Source organism: Rhinopithecus roxellana, chromosome 5, assembly GCF_007565055.1.
Source record: "Rhinopithecus roxellana isolate Shanxi Qingling chromosome 5, ASM756505v1, whole genome shotgun sequence".
NCBI classification, from domain to species: Eukaryota; Metazoa; Chordata; class Mammalia; order Primates; family Cercopithecidae; genus Rhinopithecus; species Rhinopithecus roxellana.
In genome coordinates, this window is record NC_044553.1 from 19799603 (window position 1) to 19824675 (window position 25073).

The following is a 25073-nucleotide window of genomic DNA, read 5'->3' on the forward strand; positions in this document are numbered from 1 at the left end:
CAGCTCCCAAGCAAAACCATTCAATTCCATGAAGATACGGGATTTACACTCATTAAAGGATAATGTCCTTTGGATCATCATTAACTCCTTATGAAGCTCATGGGGGTGGAGTGAGTAACCTGGTGGTGTCATATTTGTGCAACAAATAAATCCCAAGGCTGTGTACTTATTTGCTTTTAGGAGACTCATCTAATAACATATTGTATCTGTTTGTTGTGTTAATAATCTGAGTTATTACAAGTACACCAACAAATCTGCTGCCTTAAGAATGGATTCATGTTGGTTAAGTCCTTTAAAATCCACAGCTGTGGCACCAGAGACATCAGAGGTCTGGGGAAACACTTTGAGCTGAGCAATAAGCTCTACAGTTAAGAAAAAGATGCTGATAAATTCTACGAAGAACATCAGACATGACATTTGTTGCTTTAGAATCTCTGAGCATATTTACAGGCAAGGCAGAAGAAAGAGCATTTCAGCTTGGTTTTAAAATACAGAAATACCACTATTCCTTAAAAGAACGAATCACAATGCTGTTGGCACATATTGGAGCCCACAAAAATCATAAGAAATGTGGGATTTCTTCTGCAAATATGTTTCCTGATTAAAAACATAAAGCATATATTTGAGTCATACAGAAAGTCAAGCCAAAAGAAAAAAAATATTTATAAGACAAAGTTAAAATCCTGAGCTTGTGTACATATTAACTTACTCAAGAATCATCTAATAACATATTGTATCTGCTTGTTGCATTTATGTTCATAGTGACTGTCTCTCATGGGAAGATTCTGTGTGCAGAAACAGAAACAGAAATGTCAAGCAGACTTCTTTCCTGATTGTGTCCTTGCCCTAGACATTAGGAATGAGATATGTATGAGAAAAGAATCAGGTGGTGGGGTCAAAGCAGAATTTTCAGTACCTACTGCAGAGCATGGCCCATGACAGATGGTCAACAAATAATTTTTGAATGTTACAAGGAGGAAGAAACAATTAAGAACAATTTACTTAAATTTTTGAAGATTATTTCACTTGTGGGAAATTTCATAAGTCACCTTAAGAGGGTGCCAATGAATAGGCTTCTGCCAAAAGGAAAAAAAAATTCCCAAAATGAGTGTGCAAATAATGTTGGTATGACTGATATTACTTGGCTTCAAAGAAGCAATAGCCACAAAAAGCAAGGGTAAGGAAATGTGAAACATTTCATAAGTGATGAAACCAGATAAGAATTATGTAAAAGAGCTTATTTTAAAAATAAACTACTAGTGAGTGGGAGAAGGGAGTATTAGGTCTTCTGAAAGACAAAGGGAAACTGTAAGACCAAGTCAGTTTTGCAGGCCCTCTAACAAACAGGTCTCCATCTCAAGGCACAGCAATCACTCAGACACGTGGCACTCTCATAGAATCACTCTGGCCCAGACAACCAAGAATTCCTGAAAGAACCAAGCCATGCAAATCTGAGCTTGAAAGTGGCCTGACTGAAGCCCATGGCGTCCTCACCTACCACAGCGCCCGGCTGGCAGTAGGTGCTCGAACTGTGTTTGCTGACCGACTGGATAAATTAATAAACAAGAGGATGAGTCTTTTGAGTTACTTGAAAGTAATTTGAAAATTTTTTTATAAGAAGCCATTGGCATACTAATGTTTTGTTTTTGTTTTTGAGACAGACTCTTGCTCTGTCACCCAGGCTGGAGTGCAGTGGCATGATCTCAGCTCACTGCAACCTCTGCCTCCCGGGTTCAAGCAATTCTCCTGCCTCAGCCTCCCAGTAGCTGGGATTACAGGCGCCTGGCATACTAATATTTTAATAATTAAAACTATTTTTAATTTCTAAAGTAATACCAGTTTGTTACAAAAATTTAACACTACTTAAAGGAAACCACTGTTACTTTGGTGTATGAGTCCTTCCCAAGACTTTTTCTATATATATACAATTATTTCAATATATGTGTATGTGCATGTATTTACTATATATGTGCACATAGGTATACACATATATTCACACCTATAATTGCTTGACAAAGACTGGATCACACTATGCAATCTTTTATGCAACTTGCTTAAAAACATTTTTAATTGAACAAAAAAAATTGCCATAACAATCTTTCCTTTTCTTTTTTAATGTGTATACAGTTTTAGAGAAAGGGCTTTTTCAGTACCTCTAGAAAGAATTATTTTCAAATATTGTTTTGTAGATTTGTAAAATTATATCCCAAGTATATAGAGTTGAAAATGAAAGTTCCCCTTACACCTGACTACCTTATAACTCCACATTCCCCCCTTCCCAAGATACTCATAATAAAGAGTTAGAACTCCATCCTTCTGGACTTTTTAGTGCAAACACCCAAACCATACACACACACACGTGTGTGGGTACATACATACACATAAACATGTATTTCAAAAGTATCTTGTTCAGAATGTTAGAGAATATTTAATTTTGTATTTATGAGTTTATGAGTTGAAAGTATATTTAAACTCATTATTTACAAGTTTATGTATTTCAAGATTTCTCTATGCTAATATGCTGGTCCACTTAGTAGCTAATTGAACAACACAGTGGCTAAAACACAGATTTGGAGTCAGACTGCTGGGGTTCAAATCCCAGCTCTGCTATGACACCTTGGCCCAGTTTGTAATCTTCCTGTACCTGTTTCCCCTGTAAAAGGGATATCACAGGTTGGACCACATGGAAATGCATATGACTTGTATGATTCAACCTAACGACAGTAAATATCTTACAGTACTAAGAAAAGTAATATAGCTCTAGCTCAACTTCCAAACTAGATCTCTTTATCCCTAGGACTATTGGTTCTTCCATTGCACCCATGGCTTATTACACAAAAGCAGAGACAACACAGCAATAAAGCCTGAATGCACTCTGTACTACCTGTTTTGGCTAAAGCTTAACCAGCAATATGGGAAGAACCATTGTGATACTGGCCTATCTACAGTTCCTGTCGCAAAATACCCTGGTGATTAAAGTAAGACCTTTGGATTAACTGTGATAGTTAATTTTATGTGTCAACTTGGTTAGGCTATGGAGCCCATTTGTTTGGTCAAATACTAGTCTAGCTGTTGCTGTAAAGGTATTTTTTAAAGATATGATTAACACTTAAATCAGTACACTCTGAGTTGAGCAGATTACCCTCCATACTGTGGGTGGGCCTTATCCAATTAGTTGAAGGCCTTAAGAGCAAAAAAGTAGAAGGTATTCTCCTTAAGACTGCAATAAAGAATACCTGCCTAAGTTTCCAGCCTGGTGCCCTGCAGATTTCAGACTCAACACTGCAACTTCAACTTTTACCTCAATGTCCAGACTGCCAGTCTGCCCCAAAGTTCTGAACTTGCCAGCCTTTGCAATTGTGTGAGCCAATTTCTTAAAATCAGTCATTCTCTCTCTTTCAATGTGAGAGATTTTGCTATCAGGAAGTGGGATGCTGCTGTGACAAATACCTAAAAACGTAGAAGTGGCTTTGACATGGGGTAATGAATAGAGGCTGGAAGAGTTTTTAGGTGTGTGATAGAAAAGAGATTATTGGGAGAAATAAAGAAGAATCTGGTGAGGGCTCACAAAAGAAAGGAAGGCGCTGTAGAGAAAGTTTCTATTGTCTTAGAAAATACATTGTCAGAAACAGAATGTTGCTAGAAATACAAATGTTAAAGATGCTTCTGGTGAGGTCTCAGACTGCAAATGAGAAATGTATTATTGGAAACTGGAAGAAAGGTGATCCTTGTTATAAAGTAGCAAAGGACTTGAGTGAACTGTGTTCTGTTAGATGGAAAGCAGAATTTGTAAATGATAATTTGGATATTTGGCTGAGGAGATTTCTAAGCAAAGTGTTGAAGACACTGCTTGGTTTCTTCTTGCTGCTTATAGATGTGAGTAAAATACAAGAGGAGAGAGATAAATTGAGAGCACATTATTATTAAGCACAAGGAACCAAAACCTGAAGATTTAGAAAATTCTCAAAGTCTATTCATATTGTAAAACACAAAAGAGAACATCAACAGTGTGACTGGACAATGGTTTGCAAACAGATTAGGTATGTGACTTGTGGATCATCAACTATTTCAGCAAAAATACTGCTAGCTTGTATGAACAGGACAGAGATGGGATGAGATGAAGAAATGCTGTCAGACTTCTGGTATTTTAGGCAGGATGGCCAAAAGAACTACCTACATGCAAACCTATGTTATCCTTAAAGAGAAGAAAGAGTCCAAGGGTAGGGCAATCTTCTCAATTCCAGGGGCAGGGCAACCTCTTTGGTTCATCCAGGACTAAGGGAGTATGATTGTCACCCCACTGGGCCCAGAGAACAAAACGTGGAACCAAAGAGGATTATTCTTAAGCCTTAAAATCTAATGGAATTTTACCTTCTAGATTTTAGACTTGAGACCTGTGACCCTTTTTTTCCCTTCTAACATTCTCCCTTGTGGAATAGGAATGTCTATTGTATTCCTGTCCCACCATTACATGCTAGAAGCAGATAAATTGTCATCTGGTTTCATAGGTTCATAGCTGGAGAGGAGTTTTGCCCCAGGATGAATTATATCCTGACTCATACCTGATTTAGATATTTAAGATGAGATTTTGAACTTAAGGGTTGATGCTGAAATAGATTTAGGACTTTCTGGGAATGGGATGGGGTGAATTTATTCTGCATGTGAGGATATGAATTTTGGAGGATGTGGTATTGTGAAATATATATTTAGTCTTAGACCCTGTTTCCTGACATGTGGCTCCTTAAACTCTGGAATCTCCTAAGTGATTAGAGTGTCATTCATATGCTAATGAGACAACTGGTGGCTGGGGAATCCCTAGGTAGCTTCAGGATATGTGCTGGTCACTGGAAAGACCAAGACATTATTAGAGGGTTGGGACTTTTAGCCCCATCCCTGACCTTTGGGGAGGGGAGGAGGGCTGAAAGTTGTGCCAATCACCAATAATCAATGGTTTAATTAATCATGCCTATGTAATGAAGCCTCCATAAAAGCCCAAAGGACTGGGTTTGGAGAACTCTGGGATAGCTGGAAGATGGCATGCCCAGAGAAGGCATGGAAGCTCCATATTTATTCCCACATGCCTTGCCTTATATGTCTCTTCTATCTGGCTGTTCACCTGTATCTTTTATAATAAATCAGTAAACTCAAATGCTATGGTTTAAATGTCCCCTCCAAAGTTTATGTTGACATTTAATTGCCAATATGACAATATTGGAAGGTCTTTGACAATACTGGAGGCCTTTAAGAGGTGATTAGGCCATGAGAGCTCTGCCCTCATGAGTGCCGTTATCACAGGAGTGGGTTAGTTATCATGGGAGGGGGTTCCTGATGAAAAGGATGAGTTTGGTCTGATTTTCTTTTCTTTTCTTTTTTTTTTGAGGCGGAGTCTCACTCTGTCGCCCAGGCTGGAGTGCAGTGGCCGGATCTCAGGTCACTGCAAGCTCCGCCTCCTGGGTTTACGTCATTCTCCTGCCTCAGCCTCCCGAGTAGCTGAGACTACAGGCGCCCACCACCTCGCCTGGCTAGTTTTTTGTATTTTTTTTAGTAGAGACGGGGTTTCACTGTGTTAGCCAGGATGGTCTCGATCTCCTGACCTCGTGATCCGCCCGTCTCGGCCTCCCAAAGTGCTGGGATTACAGGCTTGAGCCACCGCGCCCGGCCGATTTTCTTTGTCTCTTGTGCCTGCTGCCTTTCTGACATGTTATGATGCAGCAAGACAGCCCTCACCAGACATGGCCACTCCATCTTGGACTTCCCAGGCTCCAAAGCATGAGCCAAATAAACCTCTTTTCTTTATATATTACTTGATCTCAAGTACTCTGTGATAGCAAATTTTCATTTTCAAAACTTATTGTTCATTTATTAAAATGGAGAACTTTTTCCATGAGCTCTGTGAGCCACTCTAACAAATTAACTGAACATGAGAAGGAGGTATTGGGAGCCCTGATTTTACAGCTGGTTGGTCAGAAGTACAGGTGACAATCTACAACTTGCAACTAGCATCTTAAGTGGAGGCAGTCTTGTGGGACTGAGCCCTTAACCTGCGGGATCTAATGCTATCTCCAGTAAGATAGTGTCCAGAAACTGATGGACTTACAGGACACCTAGCTAGTATCTACTGGAGAACTGGCTGGTTGCTGGTGGGGAGAACTTCCCACAAATTTTGGTGACAAGAGGTGAAGCATTCTGTATTATATTCAGTATTGAGAGACTATGTAAGAGCAGGAGAAAACATCTTTTTTTTCTTATCTCAGTGGGGAAAGAGCGCCGGCTGTTACGGGTTGAATTGTATAGCCCCCAAAATTCCTGTGTTTTAGTCCTAACCCCTAGTACCTCATCATGTGACTACTATGGATTGGACTGTTTCCTTCCTAAATTCATATGTTGAAGCCCAAACCCCCAATGTGAGGGCATTTGGAGAGGATGTCTTTGGGAGATAATTGGTTTAAATGAGGTCATGAGGTGGGATCCTCATGATAGGATTTGTGCCCTTATAAGAAGAGACATTCTCTGCCATGTAAGGAGATGATGAGAAGCTGGTTGCCTGCAAGCTAGGAAGAGAGCCCTCACTAGAACCCAACCATGCTGATCCCTTGATTTCAGAATTCTTTTGTCCAGAACTATGGGAAAATAATTTCTGCTGTTTAAGCCACCCTGTCATTTTGTTATGGCAGCCTGTGCTGACTAATATAGAGACCTTATTTGGGAACAATATCCTTGCACATATAATAGATGAGGTCATTAGGGTAGGCCCTAATCCAATATGAATGGTGTCCTTATAAAAAGAGAAAACTTGCACACAGAGACAGACATTCATAAAGGGAAAATGATGTGAAGAGACGAAGGGAGAAGATTGTCATCTACAAGTGATGGGGGCCTGGAACAGATCCCTCCCTCACAGCCTCAGAAGGAACCAACCCTGCTGACACCTTGATCTTGGACTTCCAGCCTCCAAAACTGAGATAAAATAAATTTCTGTTGTTTAAGCCACCCAGTTTGTAGCACTTTGTTGCAGCATCCCTGGCAAACTAATCCAATGCCCCTGAAAAACTTTGGGTAGCCTGGTTTCCTACTGGGAAATACAGAACTTGTGAAATCCATACATGCTTGGGAAAAGAGAAATATGTTATTTTACTAAGAAATAATCTTCTGTGTTGAAGTTCTCCATTTTAATAAATGAACAATAAGTTTTGAAAATGAAAATTTGCTATGCCTACAGGATCAAAAGTCATGAATTTGCTAGCTATTCTTCTTTGCTATATATATTTGAAAGTTTGGGTATTTATTGTTTATGTAAAATATTGTCATTTCTTTTTACTTCACTCTGTATTAAATTTAGGTTGAAACTAACACTTCCACTGAATTTGGTATTTTAGAAGAATATTCAATATGCTCCTTTTTGAAATAATGCCAGATGTTCACATTAATTTAGATATTGGCTGATATAATGTATTTTATGACAAGCAATGCAAACAACTGAATATATTAGAAAACTTAGATCTTTTAGAGTTTATGATATTAAAAAACGTTTTCAGCAAAAAGCTACTGGAGATTCAAGTATTTGGTTTTCAATTACAAAAGAAAGTACTTTTAAGACTATGGTAGAAACTGAAGCCTATGCTTTTAATACACTCTCCATGGCAACATGGGAAGGAGCACAGCCTGGTGGGCTGAATGAAAGCCACAAACTCTCAATTTCAGACCCTACCATTAACTTCCCACAGAAAGCCATGTTTGTATCTTGGCATTACATCTCTGCTATAAACAGAGGCACTCTGGCTTTATGCAAGAAAAGGACATTGCCTTAGTTCTATATACTTGATATACTCATTTTATGAAATTAATATCGTATTTATGTCCTGAAACAATAGATTAGTCACACTATATTTCTCAATTGTAGCAGGGAAATTAAATAGTAAATGGAAAATGCAAGTACTGCCTAAATTCCCCAAATTTTATATAAAGATAACATAAAAGTTATTTCATTTGAAGGATCTACTTTATTTTCATAAATGAATTGCCATGATTTAACAAGTTTAATTTTAAAAACAGGTATTCAGAATTTGATTGGCTACTGAGCATCCTGACCCTATCATTTTGTTTACATTTTCATATTTTCAGTAAGGAAATGTCTTCTATAGGAAATTGTATAATAACAATGCATAAGGGTTTGAACTATAGTTTAATGAATTAGTTAAGATTTTCCTGTGATGATATCTTGCTAACATAAAGATCATTTACTAAAAACACAGCAAAAATAAGAAATAAAAGTCTCTGAACTACAAAAATCGATAATAATAGTTAACATTTGCTTTTTATTATTTGCCAGACACCATCCTGGGCTCTTCACAGGGATGATCACATTTAATTCTCACAATGACCTTATTAAATAGATATTATTATTATTCCCATTCTATTGATGAAAAGACTAAGCTTAGGGATGGTCAGTAAATTGCCTGAGGTGGCCTGTGGAGCTGGAATCAGGGCCTGTGCACTTCACCACTATAAGCTTCTCATAAACGTGTCTATTTTATTTGTTAATTTTATTCATGTAGTAATACACTTAGAACCCGATTCAATTATTTTTATTCTAATTTAAATGCAATTCCACCAAATCTGGTTATCTGATCACCTTAGATGTAGCAAACTAGAAAGATTTGGAGCAGGGCTCCTGCAAGCATGAAACATTAAAATTGCAGAAGATTGAAACAGGAAATGAAATATAGCAAAACAGGATTATCCAGCGCAAGAAAAAGATAAACACGGTTTTGGGATGGAGTGGGTAGAGCTATGGAAATGGGAACTACCATTTGTTGAATACCTCTTAAGTGCCAGGTGTGTGCCTTTCTCATCTGCCAAACCTCACATGGCCCTGCCACGCAGGCTGTTGTACCCCCATTTTGAGAAGTCCCACAGCCTGCCCACATTCTCACAACAGAAGAGCCAAGCTTGTTGGGTGCAAAGTCCATGCTCTGAACACTGCCCTATATTGCTTATCTTGCATGGATTAAGAAACGAAGCAGGGAAAGAAAATCTTGGAAAGGTTTCTATTAACATGATTACAAGCAAAATGCTTTTTGGCATTGAAAGAGGGATAATGGCTTCAGTTATGTGGAAAATTTACTCACATGAAATATATTTGATGGTGATAAATGAGGTACTATAGTACTTTTTTTAACTTAAACAAACTCAAAGTTAGAAAAAGTGTAAATTTAGTTTCCTAAATTTAGGAAGCCCATAAACTAAGGTTGTAGAAATGGGGAATTTTTCATTTGATGGCCTATCTTTAACTGCTATTTTTTTTTTTTTTTTTTTTTTTTTTTTTGAGATGGAGTCTCACTCTGTCACCCAGGCTGGAGTGCAGTGGTGCGATCTCAGCTCACTGCAAGCTCCGCCTCCCGAGTTCATGCCATTCTCCTGTCTCAGCCTCCCGAGTAGCTGGGACTACAGGCGCCCGTTACCATGCCTGGCTATTTTTTATATTTTTAGTAGAGACAGGGTTTCACCATATTAGCCAGGATGGTCTCCATCTCTTGACCTTGTGACCTGCCCACCTCGGCCTCCCAAAGTGCTGGGATTACAGGCGTGAGCCACCACGCCCAACCCACTATTCTTTTTTGAAAGTAGCACTATTGGGCATGAGAATGCCACTTGGAAGGGTTAGAAATTCAAAACAGAAATGTGTGTGTGTGCGCATGCACACTCTCTCTCACACACACACACACACACACAGACACAGAACTCAATCACACATTTTCAGTTAGCAACACCAACTAAGTAAAAGAGCTGGGCGCATCCTGTTATACAACACATTTTTTTTCTTGCATCCCTTATTGCCTAAAGGATACTGTGAATAGGGAAATAGCAGGAAAACATTCTCACAAAGAATGAGTTCCTCTTAATAATATATACTATAAAACTGTCCAGCACATGACCAAAAAATTAACTAATAAAGGCAAGTCCAGTTTTCTTCTGATGTTCAAAGTGAGCATCATTTCATTTAGCTGTTCCTCAGGAAGCATGTTATGCACCTTTAAAATTGCCGACTTAATGCTTTCATGCACAGCCTCTCGCCTCCCCACCTGGCACCCCTTGCCTGGGTGTAAACCCTGGTGCCCACTTAGGCATGATTACCACTGGTGCAGCCCTGCCATTGGTGTCTCTCTCAAGGGAAAGAGCTTGGGGTAGACGATGGTAAACATAGGCTCACTACACCGATGACAGTGCCCCAGAGGGCAATGCAGCAGCTCCAGGAGACTTCTGGGTAATGAGATTGGAGACAGAAAGTTCAAATCTGGAACACAAGAGAAAATCACGCACATGAGTAAAAAATCAGACTTCCTTAAACTAGGCTTCTTAAAATATTTCTCTTTGTTACCAAATAATTTCAGTTACTTAAAAGTACTTCATGTTGAAAATTCTGTTATCTGATTGATAGACACTGAATAAAAATCTATAACATCATCCGAAAATGAAAGTTTTTTTTAATATTTTTGATACTAAAAGAAAACACAAATTCAATCATTTTAAGAGCCAGAAACTATTGAGGTAGAGGCAAGGAATAAGTGAGATAAAATATTTTTTAAGAACAAAGATCAAAAAGGGATAATTCACCCAAAGAGGATTTTGCAAACTCAAGTCAGAGACTTTTTGGAACTGACGACTAAAACTGACTTTCATTAAGTTCTCCCTAATCTATCAGGCATTTAGTATCAATCTTCCACCAAGGCTAAATCATATTTTTTAAAGAGAATGAAAAGGAGGAAATAAAAAAAGAATGAAAAATAATGAAATCAAGCTTTTCCTTGTCTTATTCCCATGAACTGTCATTAATAAAAACAGGGAGCTTCCTTCCCAGCTTAGTCTGAGCTACGCAAAAGAGACATTTAAAGCAAAACATCCCAGTGGCCCAAGCAATCCTGAGGACACATTTATACTAGGTTTCTACTGATGATGAACATCCAACAGAGAGAGAAATGGTCATGCTGAGGTGAAATCTAAAAATTATCAACTCATCTTTGGGAAGAAAATACAAATCATCTTTTTACCTTTTATATATGTCCAGACTCATCAATAACACTTAGAAAAATGGAATTTACTGATTGGTGAACAACTATAATTTTCTGTTTAACTTTTAAAACCAACTTAACTTTGCACTAGGCATTTTTGGAAGGTTAATGTGAGATGTTTTTATATGGACTCTGTTTTTTAAGTAAAGATGAAACATTTCACAGTTTTAAAAACACCTGAAATGTATTTTTCGTATTAATATTGCCTAGTGCTGTCTTAAAGCATTTCAGACATACACCCACAATACCTATCAAATCTGTGCACTGCCAAATCTTTTCCAAATTTCAGCTGCCTCACTACGACAATACTGCCAACGGCTCCCAGTACTTCTACCTCCTTTAGGTCTACATATTGCTGAGATGCAAGGAGGCAGCAAGGCAAAAACCTGCTCTACTGACGTATCCAACTTTAAGGACAAGATCTTTCCAAATTTCCCCTACTCTGCTAGCCTTTTACTTCAACCAAATACACATTCCCAAACACCAAGTTCCTTACCTGAAACCACACAGTTGAACTTTTAAGCACCATCCTTTGCAACTGACAACCACGTTTTTTTAGAATGCTTCTCTGTCTGTAGGGGGTGCTAAAGTGATCAGTGTTGATAAAATATCAGAAGTATTTTTCTTATTAGAAAAATCCTGTTGCAAAACAATGTGAATGTACTTAATGCCACTGAACTGTACACTTCAAGATGGATAAAATGGTTATTCGTGTTATGTGTATTTTACCACAATAATTTTTTTTTTTAAAGATGAAAGCTCAAACAGGTGCACAAAGCACAACGTTCACTAAATAACACAGAATAATAAAAAAACCAGAAGTCCCACATACCTTTCAGCAAGCTGTGGTAGGTATGATACAGACTTCTCATGGCCAATTCCTGCAGAGGGAGGACGTGATCATGCTCCGTCCCTATGGCCTTCACCTCGGCTGGGAGGAAAACAGTTCGCTGCCCTGATGAAAAGGAAAGCAGCTTCACCTCGGAAACTTGAATGGGAGCACCACAGCTGCAGAAAGACACACATTCACAGTATTATTAGCAATAAGGAGAAGAATACGGGTGCCAATAAAATGTGTTAATCAAAATATACATTTGAAAATGTATGAATTCTTTTAAAGTAGAATTGCCAGAATTCTTTTCAAAGTGAACAGATGCTATCCCGGGTTCCTTCATAAAACCTGGCCCAGAAATCTAAACTCATTAGTTGGAACTCAGCTAAATCATTGCTGAGGCCCAGTCACTTCCAGCAAGGAAGAACCTTAAAGGAACTTTCCTTCCTAGGCTCTACATAATTTGCTTTGTAAATTCTACTTTTCCCCATTTTATTATCCTCTCTAAGTATGTGTGTTTTTGAAACTCTCAAAATTAAAAGAAAAAAAAAAGTACCTTGTTGAGTAACAGCATCTTGGTTTAATAGAATTTTTGTGTAGAAAAACTTAAACCCACAAAGCAAATAGATTTTAAATGGCAGAAGATAACTTTATTGGATCCTTCCATAAACTTGTGGGGAAAATATTCTTGGCATACTCAATAAGCCAAGTCATGCCCTATTCCCTGCAGCCACTTTTAACCAGAAGGCAGAGATGTCCTCGTCCCTAATGCTGCAATGTTACCGAAACTCACAAATCCAATCTCATTCTATTTCTTGTGTGAAACCACTGGGTAACCTACGAGCCTCAATACTTTTCTTGTCTAATGACATACAGATGGCCAACAAACCTTGGCTCTGAAAACACAAAATAATATCACTAACCTTGACCAGATACAAGCAATGAAGCTTAGGGCACAGGACTGGAAGCCAGAAGCCCTTGATTCATTTACTTTTTAAAATTTTCTTCGTTTGTTCCTTCCCTCCATCAGAAAACATTTCCAGAGCACTTACTATATGCTAGTCAGTTAAGATACTTAAATTAAGAAAAACAAGAATGAACCCTTCCTTTGGGAGAAATCATTACAACTGTTCTAATGTGGGGGCAAAGAAGGGTTGACTGACTCTGTCTAGGGAATTAGGGGAAATTTTAAAGATAAGTCAGTATCTGACTTAATGTTCAACTCACCTGGAATAAATGGAAATGTGTAATGAGCATTCCAAGCAGAGGGAACAGCATGTGCAGCAGTACAGAAGCCTGAAAGAATATGGCTACATCTTGGTTTCAACAGTGCTGGAAACAGGGATGCAGGGTATGGATGGGTAGGGGGAGGAGGCCAGGAATATTAGCTGAAGTTAGATGGTTTTAATTCATGGGGAAGACTGTTAGGTGTGGTTTTTTTGTTTCTTTGTTTTGTTTTGTTTTTTACCAACTATCTGACCACAGTATGGTAGACAGGTAAGGGACTGATAAGTGGCAAAGAGGTAAAGAGAACCCAAATATAGAAGGAAACAGAAATGGGGAAGTCTTTAGGGTCTTGAAAATGAGAGCTTGAGATAAACAGAAGAGGTATGGAGTATCATTATGGGTAAGAAGCCACTGGCTTTCTGTTAGTTCCCAAAGCAAATAATTCTGAAATGCGATTTTGTTCACATAATCTTTTATACTAATCAAGATAGATTTAGAGAATTCCTTTTGCAATTTTCCATACTATGGATGAACCACAGTTTATTTATTTATTCATTATGTTTATCCTGACTTCAATGTTTTCCCTCCTACTACACATACATCATCACAATAAATCTTACATACATTCCAATGCACAGATGTTTTTATTATAGTAAAATCCCCAAACTGAGACCACTGGCCATGAAAAATGAACATTTTAAATGCCTGAGATCTTTCCAAAATGACTGTTAAGAAAGTATCCATTTTCCCACACCATCATCAGAAATGGATATTATCAGTCATTTTAGTTTTTGCTAGGCTGATTAATGGAAATGTCTCCTTGGTTACTAATGAGTTTGATCACCTTTTGTTAGGTTTGCTGGCCACTTGTATTTCTTCTTCTGTAAACTGTCCGTGTCCATCCCTTACCTAATTTTCTGTTGAATTAAAATATAACAATTTGTAGGAACTTCCATATTGGTGATAACAATCCTTTGTCATATACACTGAAATATTTATCAATAAAAATGTTTTTGTCTTTTAACTTTGCATATGGTTCCCTTTGTCAGCAGTCATTCTTTTCTGATGTGAAATCTATCCACTTATTTTCTTCACAGTATCTACATTTTCCTGAATTTCTTAAGAGGGTTACCCTAATTTGAAGACTGTGCATATATTATCCTAAAGTTTCTTCCAGTATGTTTATTGTATTTTTACGTGTAGATTTTTTTTTTTTTTTTTTTTAAGATGGAGTCTTGCTCTGTCATCTAGGCTGGAGTACAGTCCGTGATCTCAACTCATTATAACCTCTGCCTCCCGGGTTCAAGGGATTCTCCTGCCTCAGCCTCCCGAGTAGCTAGGATTACAGGCACCCACCATCACATCTGGTTAATGTTTGTATTTTTAGTAGAGACGGGGTTTCACCATGTTGGCCAGGCTGGTCTTGAACTTCTGACCTCAAGTGATCGGCCTGCCTCAGCCTCCTAAAGTGCTGGGATTACAAGTGTGAGCCACCACACCTGGCCTTTACAGGTAGATGTTTTATCTATTTGTCTTACTTGGCTATATAATATAAAATAGGATATAGCTTTTTTTTTCCAAACGGAAAAATAATTGGGGTAGCATTATTAAACAACACTATCATTTACCTCCAAATCGCACTGTTCTCTTTATCCTATTAAGTTCCCATATACCCTGGCATTGCTTTCTGGAGTCTTTAGTCTGTTTCAGTGATGCATTAATTTAATTCTGTGTCAGTTCTATATTGTTTTGATTACAATACTTTATAGAAGATTCCATCATTTGACAAGACTGCCCTATTATTGTTCAATTTTTTTTCTTGCAATTCTCAGTTACCATTCAATTTGAACTTTACAATTATTTTATCTCTATTTTCCTAAAGCCTTCCAGAGATTTGGATTAGAATTAACATCGATTTCCATGTTAAGAGAGGTAATTTGATAATAAATTTCCTTATCTGCAAACATGGTATGTCTGTACTATCCACCTAGTGCTTTATATCCTATCCTTTAATAAAAATTTCACAAGTTTCTTCATATAGATTCTGTTCCTTTCTTGTGATATTTATTACTGGATATTTAAATGTATGGTACAAATATAAATGACATTTTTTTCCCTACCTTTGATTTCTAATTTATGAAGATATAAAAGCTGCTGATCTTTGTATGCTATCTTATATTTAGCCACCTTACTAAATTCTTTTATGTGTCTGAAAGATTTTTTTTGGTAGCATATCTTGAGTTTTCTAGGTATTCAAGCATATCACCTATAAAGACCTTTCTGGTTCTTTTTTCCCAGTATTTATAATGTCTATTTCCTTTTTATCCATCTTATTGCATTAGACAGATGGTAGTGGTGACAGTGGGCCCTCACTCCTCTCCTATTCCTGATTTTAATGGCCATAGTTTGAATACATCAACATTTAATATAAAATTATTATATATGGCTACGGAATTCATCTAAAGTTTTTCTTAACATACCAATATAGTAATGTTTGTTATTCTTTAATATAATGTTGAATAAATTATTGATATTTTAAGGTAAACTTTAAAATATTTAAAACATTATTCAAACATATCATCATATAGAAAAGTACAGAAATCACAGTTGCTCTGTGATTTTCACAAGATGAACACACTAATCACCACCAAGGTCAAGAACAAGAACCTCAGAAGACCACCTTGGGTCCCACTGCTAAGCAAAACCCATACCCCAAAGGGAACCACTATTCCAAATTCTAACACTATAGTCTGGTTTGGCCTGTTTGAACAGCATGAAGGTTGCTGTGCCTGGTTTCTTTTGTCAACATTATACTTCTGGAATTCATCCATGTTGCTTTGTGTACTGTAGTTTATTCATTTTCATTGCTGTGTAGTAATGATGGACATTTGGGCTGTTCATAGTGTGGAGCTACTACAAATCCTGTCTCCATAAAAATTGTGTATTTGGTACATATGAGCATATACATTTGTGAGGAACACACTTTAAGATCAAAACTGGGCCTATTATAGTGAGGAGAGACAGACATTAATATATAATAGACTGAGAGGGGAGTGAGAGCTTTTTGACTTTGGTAGTACCCAAATAATGACCTTTTCTCCTTCAGAAACTATGCTGTGTCATCTACATGTGCATTCTTGTGGGAAGTGCTACAGATTTATCCTTCTCCTTTTTAGCAAAAAAGTTTTTCTTCAGCTTAAAAGTAAAAGGAAAGGGGAGAAGTGGATATGGAGATGGAAAGAAACTATGTCACCTAGAAAGAATAAACCTTGGCTTGGACAAAGAGTCTGTCATCTTGGCAGAGCTACTTAAGGCTAAGTTTTGTTCTAAGAATGTATTTATATAATTCTGAGTTGACTTTTTTCTTCAGCACTTATAAAATATAGTTGTATTGTTTTCTGGACTTCAAAGTTTCTGATGAGAAGTTAACAATCTTTTTGAATTACTCCTTTGTATGTAATGTTATTTCTCGGGTTGCTTTCGAAATTTTCTTTTTGTCTTTTGTTTTCATCAGCTTTGCCTATGCATGGTTTTCTTTGAATTTATACTGCTTAGGATTTGCTACGCTTCTTGAAAATATAAATTTGTTTTTCATCAAATTTGGGAAATTTTTAAACATTATTTCTTCAAACATGTTTGTTACTGATGTTACCTATTCTCTCCCTATTTTCCTTCTAGGATGCCAATTATACATGCACAAGACTCTTTTATATTGGCTGGCAAGTCCCTGATGCTGTGTTCATTTTTGTTTTCAATGTCTTTTCTATGTGTCCTTCAGATGGGATCAATTCTACTGATCTATCTATAGTTCAGTGACATTTCCTCTGTTCCAACCATTCTGTCATGAAGTTCATTAAGTTAATTTTTTACTTCAGACACTGTTTTTAATTCTAGATTCAATTCCTTTTTTTTAGTCTCGATTTTTCTGGCCTTTTCATTCATTAATCATTGAGAATAACTGTAACGGTTGCTTTGAAATCTCTGTGTGTCACTTCAACAATTTGGGTCATCTAAAGTTGGAGTCTCTGCTGGTCACCTTTCCTCTTGAGAATGGGTCACATTTTCCTGATTCTTTACATGTCTTGTAATTTTGGAATGTTTCCTAGATACTGTGAAAGTTATATTGTAGAGACCCTGGGTTCTCTTATGTTCTGCTAACACTTAAAAGTAATTAATATTTTTGTTTTAACAACAATTAACTTCATGGGTGTCAAACTGCAAACTCAGTCTCTTAAATGACAGTTTCAATCACACTTGAGTACTTTCATCTGCAGCCAGGCCACTTTGGTCCTGCTCCATGAAAGTGTGTTTCAGGTATCCGATACTGGAGGCAGGCAGCCCCTACATAAAAATGGACTACTTTTAGTATATTGGTTTAACTCAGAATACATTTCTCATACAAGCAACTCTATTACCCTCAGTGGTTATATTAATAAACTCTTAGAATAGTATTTAACCAATTTGGACACAAATCCAGTTATAATTGCTTATTTACACAATAAAAAGCAAAGCAGTGGCTTGGTTTTTTTTTCTTTTTTACATGATTAAACAACTGGAAAAAATCATCCTGTAGAGGATTACTTTTACCGTTAAGTTCTCCTCAGTAAGCATATGCGCCAATTACCATTCTCTAAAATTCTAACATGGGATGAACCTCTCTTTCTGGCTATAATGTAGAAGGAAAAGGACATTTACTCCTGTAATAACAAGAAAAACCCAGAAAAAAATGAAGATCATTCCTTTCCATGAGGCTAGCAAATAGTATAGATGCCATGAAGCTGTGATAGCCAGTCTCCAAGTGGGCCCCGAATGGTCCTCGCTCCTAGTGGTCACTCCCCTCCTACTGTGAATAGGGTTGACCTGTGTAATCAATGGGATTTAACAGAAACAACAGTGTGTGGCTTTGAAGCTAGGTCATAAAACACAGTTCCATGCTATACATTTCCATTGCTCTACCTCTCTTAGGGTGTTTATTATTTGTATTACAGTTATTTTTGCATATCAAGATAAACATTTAAACTATATTTGTTTTTCCCACAATTTCTAGCACTGTGCTGATTTGCTAATGTTCACAAATTATTTGACAAATAAACACAGAATAAGGAGAAGATAACTTTGTTTGCATTTCCATGAATACCAAAGATAATTTTATGAGACTTCTGAGATTTCTTAAAACTGCAACACTTGCTATTTGCTGTTTTTATACCTGTTTATAAGTTTTATACCCCATTCTCTCTCTATTCTCCCTCCGAGATGTGAATCTGAGATAAATATATATATATCTCAGCCTTTTCTTATATTGCCTCGCAAGTCCCTAAAGCTGTGTTCATTTTGCTCAGTTGTTGCTCTAATTCTTAGACCCTCAATCTGAAAAGGGTACTGCAATTGTTTCAGAGCTTGTACAGCACAGCAGAAGCTGTTCTTATATCCCGGGCCTACATCTAGGCCAGATGCAACATATGATAGCAGTGAAGAACCAAGGGAGTTGATCTTTCAGGTCTCAGATTAAATATTACCTCCTTAAAGAGAACTAGTATCAAGTTTGTTACATTATTTAGGGTTTGCTTGACTCCCTGGCTAGATCAGAAGGTCCATGAGGGCAGGTACTGTGTTGCTTAGCTCATCACTGTATAGCCATTATCTCATACAGTGACCAGAGTAGTTGCTCAATAAATGTTCACTGAAGGAACAACTGGACCAAAATTCTTGTTCTGAATCAAGAAGGGCACTTTCTAGGCTTCAAATACATGTATGTCCTTTTACTAGATTTCCCCCAGGCCCTTGTGCTACTACCCTTTTCCCCTCCTTTCCTTTAGGCTGAGGCACGAAGCAACACTACTTTGAACTGGAACTGGGAAGTCCCTTTCCACATATCCAACAGATAAAGAGGCAGAAGAAAGGAGACTCTTAATGCTGTTGTCAAAGCTTCAGCAGTTATCATCTATTAAAATTCTAAACACATTTTGCCATAGAAATATGTAAGTATAATTTAGGGGGTGCAAAATAGTCAATGAGTCAATAGGCTCTTCAATGAGTTTGCTTAGGAAGGTAGTGGCCAGAGCCATTTCTATGAAGAAAGCATTCTGAGTTCAGAGCTAAACCAACAGGCTAAAAAGGCCTTTAGATTATAGGCCATTTATAAGTAGGATCGCTTATTCCCTCAATACTACTATGAGAAAACTGGTTGTTTGATACCTATATTGTTAATAATTTTATTTCTCTATTACTACTAACAAAAGTTTGATAATAAAAAAAGTCGACTTCTACCTAATTTATGTATTTTCCCCTAGTGTTTTGTTTTTCTAAAAAGATTTGGAGTTCTCATCAAATTTACTACCACTGCTACCAGACACCAAGTCAAAGATTTAAAAATATCTCTCTACTTAGCACAAACAGAACTTTCTAGTAGTCAATAATATCTATATCTAAACAACAAAGTATAAGGCACTTTTTTTTTTTTTTTTTTTTTTTTTGAGACTGAGTCTCGCTCTGTCGCCCGGGCTGGAGTGCAGTGGCCGGATCTCAGCTCACTGCAAGCTCCGCCTCCCGGGTTTACGCCATTCTCCTGCCTCAGCCTCCCGAGTAGCTGGGACTACAGGTGCCCGCCACCTCGCCCGGCTAGTTTTTTGTATTTTTTTAGTAGAGACAGGGTTTCACCGCGTTAGCCAGGCTGGTCTCGATCTCCTGACCTCCTGATCCGCCCGTCTCGGCCTCCCAAAGTGCTGGGATTACAGGCTTGAGCCACTGTGCCCAGCCCACTTTTTCTTAAATAAGAGCTACTCCTTAATTGTGGCAGAGATGCAGATTGCATTTCGGTTTGGTCGCTGAAGGTTTTGGTGTGGGAAAAAGTGCCTTCAGCTTTGGAGCTTGCTTGCATCATTCTATGTACCATGGTGACTACAGCCATTCACCACCTGGAAGAATTAGGCTATATTAATGATCCTTTAAGAACTCATTAGGATTAATGACTACATAGTATCACAGCTGTGACATAAGCAGCTGTAGAAAAATCACTGAGCTAAAAACACCAATTCTATTATCTTTGCTTCACAGAAAGTTCCAGAATACATCTCTCAGCTTGGAGTTCATCAGCCTATACAGGCACTGAACTCATCTTGGATTTTCCCAAGATAACAACTGCATAAGTTTTCCTAAAAGAACTGCTCCTAGGACTGCCCCTGGAGCTATGCTATGCCAACGGGGGGAACGGCTGTCTTCTATGTATATATTTATTGTCATCCCCTTTTCTTGCCAGAATTACACATAGCCTGTGCCAAGTCATGCAGGATGATGGGGACTAGAAGGGGAGAGTCAAACATGCTGATTAGATTGCCTCCGGGGTATTCACTTGGCTGCTGAAGTAGGGAAAGGAAGGTCAGTCACAAGTGGGTCCTGGTGGTTGAGTGGCCCCATCTTAATCCTTGGCCACTCAGGGAAACACTTTAGGGTGGTTCTGTGCCAGCACTGTAGAAGGAGAAGATGAAACCATCTTTCTAAAAGCCTGACTAAAAAGAAAAGATTATTGCTGCTCTGAAAATAAAAGCCCATTAACTGAAATATCTGTTTTGGTTGCTAGAATCATGATTTATTTTGAGGGACTATCTCAAATGTTGAGTTCTAAATATTTCCAACTGGTAAAATCCTAGATACTAGGACTGTCACTGCAGTAAAATTGTCATTGCAATGGGCTTCGGAGAAAGAAAACCTTCTAAATTAATGCTGATTCCTCTACTTTCTGTGACCAGCACCACTGAGTTTATAATGGCACGTGTGGCAATGTATGTACATCAAACCATCACGTGTACAATTTAAATAATTACAATTTTATTTGCCAACTCTACTTCAATAAAGCTGGGGTATGTGGGGGGGGGCGGGGAATAAAGGTGTTTCTTTCCATAATAAAAAAAGGTATACATGGATTCATTTTTCTTTCAATTAGAAAACAACTTACTGATTGAACCCAGCAGGCAATATTCCAAACTGCCTACCCAATACCCTTAGTTTCTAAGGATACTTGGTTTAGCATATCAAGGGCAAAGTCAAAATTGAACAGAAGTACCAAAAGTAGTTAATCTATTTTTTAGTTCAAAATGTGAAATTGGCCTTACCCACTGCACCCGATGACTTTATTGTACAGATAAGATGGCAAGCCTTTCAGGTGAATGTTGTTATCCACGTATACATACTGTAGTTCTCGAGATCGACCTAAATCTTGATTAGAAAGAAAAGTGCTGTAATTCCTATATACAGGCACCATTATAATGTGAAATATAAAATGTAATACATAATATTAGAAATACTCGAAAATTTCTTGAGGAGTGGAAAAATACTGAATATCAGAGGTCAGAAAAGTCAGGAAACTCCCCTTAATGCTAAAACAACAAGGTTATCTGGAAAGCCCCTAGCAGGGCAAGCGGCCGTTTGTGGTTTGGTCAAAGGGCAGGAACCAATGAACAACTGACTAATGTTTAACTTTAAATGTCAGCCAATTGTAAACCTACAACTGTAAAAATCCCCAGTGACTCTGTAACTTGCTGTAACTTGTTTGTGTCTGACTATAAAAGACGGCTGAACACCGAGCTCGGGGTCTCTCCCTAGGATCGGATACCTAGCTGGAGGGAACCGAGTTCGAACTCGAAATAAAGCGATCCCTGCCGCTTGGCTTTGTCTCTGGACTCTGGTGGTTGCTTTCGGGTCATTGCGGGTCTGGGCATTACATTCTATTCTGGAAGAAAACCATAAAAAGTGTTATATAAAGTAAGCTATGGCTCAGCCTAAACAAGCCTAATTCTGCCCCTTGATACAGATTCTTTGCTTGGCCAAACTTTAGTCAGGCTCCTAAACCTTCTTCTAGGTCCGTGTGTGGACCTTGTAAAATCCAGTTTTAGCAAAGAACTCTGCTAAGTCAGTTTAGCAAGAACCCCTCACTTGGGATATCTGATTGGGTTCCTCCATTCTCCCCCACCTCCTAGGTCTAATCACCCTGGCCTGTCTTTAGCAAGAATTCTACTTTGTCAGTCATCCCTTTTCTTGCCAGAACTACTTATTGTCTCCTTATTCCTGATGTTTCCTCTGAGCAATTTTCCATCCACTGACCACCTTGCTCCTTGGCTGTAAATTCCTACTTGCCCATGTTATATTCAGAGCTGGCCCAATCTCTTTCCCCAACTACAAGACCCTGTTGCAGCGGTTGCTGTACCTAGGCTGATGGTCTCAAATAAAGTCTTCCATACTATGCTTTAACAAGTGCCACTGAATCACTTTTCCTTTGACACCTTATACAAAGATTTCCTGTGTCTCACCTCCCATGGGCAAAGGTGGATGGAGGAGAGGATTGGGGATCAGGCATTGGCTAGGCAGGAGTCTTAGGATCCAGGCAGATGTAGGAATAGAAAGAACTTCCCCGTGAGGAAGAAGTGAAGCAGAACCCAAACCCCAGTCCCGTGAGGTGGGACAGTGGCATAGACAGGACTTAAAGGCCAGAGAGCAGGGGCTGGAACAGGTATGAACCTGGAAAAGGAGGAAGTTGAGAAAGGGGGCCCCAAAAGAAAGGTCTACAACAGTAACAAGAATGTTAGAAAGAGGCAGAACTCAAGTATTTCCCAGAGGTAGCAGGGCAGTGAGAAGGCAAAGAGTGGAAGAGGATCCAGTGAGGAAATAAGGCTGAAAGTACAGATGGAGATTCCTAGCAAGTACAGGTGGTAGAGACACTTCTCAGATATCCAGGGCATCCCTTCCCATGTGCCTAGGAATGTGCAACTAGCTCTCCTCTCCACTTCTAAGCACTCACTGACTAGGGCTATTTGTCTTCATTGTCACAGAGGTACACAACAGAGTCCTGAGCAGTCTTGCTAACCATCTGCTCTTAAGAAAGAACATAATATAGCGGGGGTGGGAGGTGGTGGTGCTTATGCCTGTAATCCCAGCACCTTGGGAGGCCAAGGCAGGTGGATTGCAAGAGCCCAGGAGTTCAAGACCAGTCTGGGCCACATGGTGAAACCCTATCTCTACCAAAAAATACAAAAAAAATTAGCCAGGTATGGTGGCATGTGTCTCTAGTTTCAGCTGCTCAGGAAAGGTGAGAGGATTGTTTAAGCCTGGGAGGTTGAGGCTGCAATGAGCCAAGATCATTCCACTGCATCCAGCTTGTGCAATAGAGCCAGACCCTGACTAAAAATTTTAAAAAGAGAGAAAAAAGAAAGAGCATAGTCTTTGAAAGGTGTTCTAGGGTTCTGCTTACGAAAACAGAAGATAGGCTGAAGGACAGCTCTTCCTCCTAATCTTTCTTTAGTTTAGGAAAGTCAAAGGCCCAGATAGCTACATTAGGAGGCTTTTAGATTCATTTACATTGCAAAAGAAAACCCATTTAACCATTAAGGACCTTTAGGCCTATGCTAGGCCTTGGAAATACAGCTATGAATACAGTATTAACCTATGTGGAAACAGGAAAAATGGTAACTGTAATATAATATGATCACTTCTATTAGAGAAGCTGGTTGAAGGTCTTATGGTTCACAAATGGGTTCTGGATAATTTGTCCCAGAAAGCAGGAGGAGCGTAATATAAAGTTAAGGTAAGAAAGAGTTCCTGTGGGAGAGGGTAGGGTGGGTTAACATTACTTCCTGCTGGTCCTATTACAATCATCCTGCCCAGTTACAAAAATGAACCACAATTTCCCTCAAAAGGGTTACAACGATTTACACCCCCACCAGCCACGTATGAGAGCACCCGCTTCTTCATAGGAAGCAAAACGTCATGTTTTAAAATTTTTGCCATCCTTATAGGTAAGAAAAGGTATCTTGACATTGTTTTAACTTGCATTTTTCTACTTATGAGTTTGAATATTTCAAAACTATGTCTGAGGGGCATTTATATACATTTTGTAAATTGCCTGTTCAAATATTTTTCTCATTTTTTGATCAGGTTTTTGGTATTTCACCCCATGTTTTTTATGAGTCCTTTATGTATCAGGGACATGAGTTCCACATCTGTGGTTTATGTTATAAATACTTTCTCTCAGTTTGTCAGCTGTCATTTAACTTAGTTGATGATGTATTTTTGTCATGCAAAATTCTGAAAAGTCTTCCAATTTATCTTTTTTAAAAATTGCCTCCAGATTTTGAGTCATAGTTAGAAAACCTCTTCCCTGTGACATCCAAGTTTAAGCAGAATTCACCCATATTTTCTTCTAGTGTTTATATGGTTTCATTTTTCTCTTCCCTTTTTTATTTTTTTTTTTAACAAATTGAGTCCTAATTCATTTGGAGTCTATTCTTATACATGGCATAAAAAGTACAGCTAATAATTCCTTTTTTCAAATGGTGATTCAGCTGTCTCAGTGTCAGTTATGAACTTTTTAGTCCATTGTTACTCCAGTACACCAAAAAGAAAAACAGTATCTCTAAGACTAGAAGATAAAAACAATTATAAAGTGTACATATTCCAGAAAAGAAAAACTGTGGTGCTAATTAAGCTGCAAATATGTAAAAAAATAAGAGACAAAACCCCAAAGATTTCACAAAAAAACTAGTAGAACTTATAAATGAATTCACTATAGCTACAGGATACATTTCAACATATAAAACTCATTGAATTTCTATATACAAATAACAACCAACCAGAGAAAGAAATCAAGAAAACAATCCCATTTTTGATAGTATTTTTAAAAAGTACCTAGAAATGAATGTAACTAAGGAGGTGAAAATGTAACTAAGGAGGTGAAAAGATACACTGAAAACTATAAAAAACTGATGGGAGAAAATTAATAATACACAAATAAATGGAGAGCTATCCAGTGTTCGTGGATAGGAAGAATTAATATTGTTAAAATATCCAAACTACCCAAAGCAAAATACAGATTTAATATAATGTCTATCAAAATTCCAATGGCATTCTTCACAGAAATTGAAAAAAAATCCTAAAATTCATATGGAGCAAAAAATAAA

General features: G+C 38.0%; 1 protein-coding gene across 3 annotated transcripts in view; it reads right to left on the reverse strand.

Moving 5' to 3' along the window:
- The window catches only part of LRRC28 (leucine rich repeat containing 28), a 131510-nt gene that overhangs the window by 9606 nt on the left and 96831 nt on the right, over nucleotides 1-25073 (reverse strand). For all 3 annotated transcript variants that reach the window (XM_030930505.1, XM_010382152.2, XM_030930504.1), the window contains exons 7-9: nucleotides 21237-21339; nucleotides 11902-12077; nucleotides 10135-10294 (exon numbers count right to left, since the gene is read on the reverse strand). In XM_030930505.1, coding sequence (XP_030786365.1) covers nucleotides 10135-10294; nucleotides 11902-12077; nucleotides 21237-21339 — 439 coding nt within the window. The remainder of the gene's footprint in view (nucleotides 1-10134; nucleotides 10295-11901; nucleotides 12078-21236; nucleotides 21340-25073) is intronic.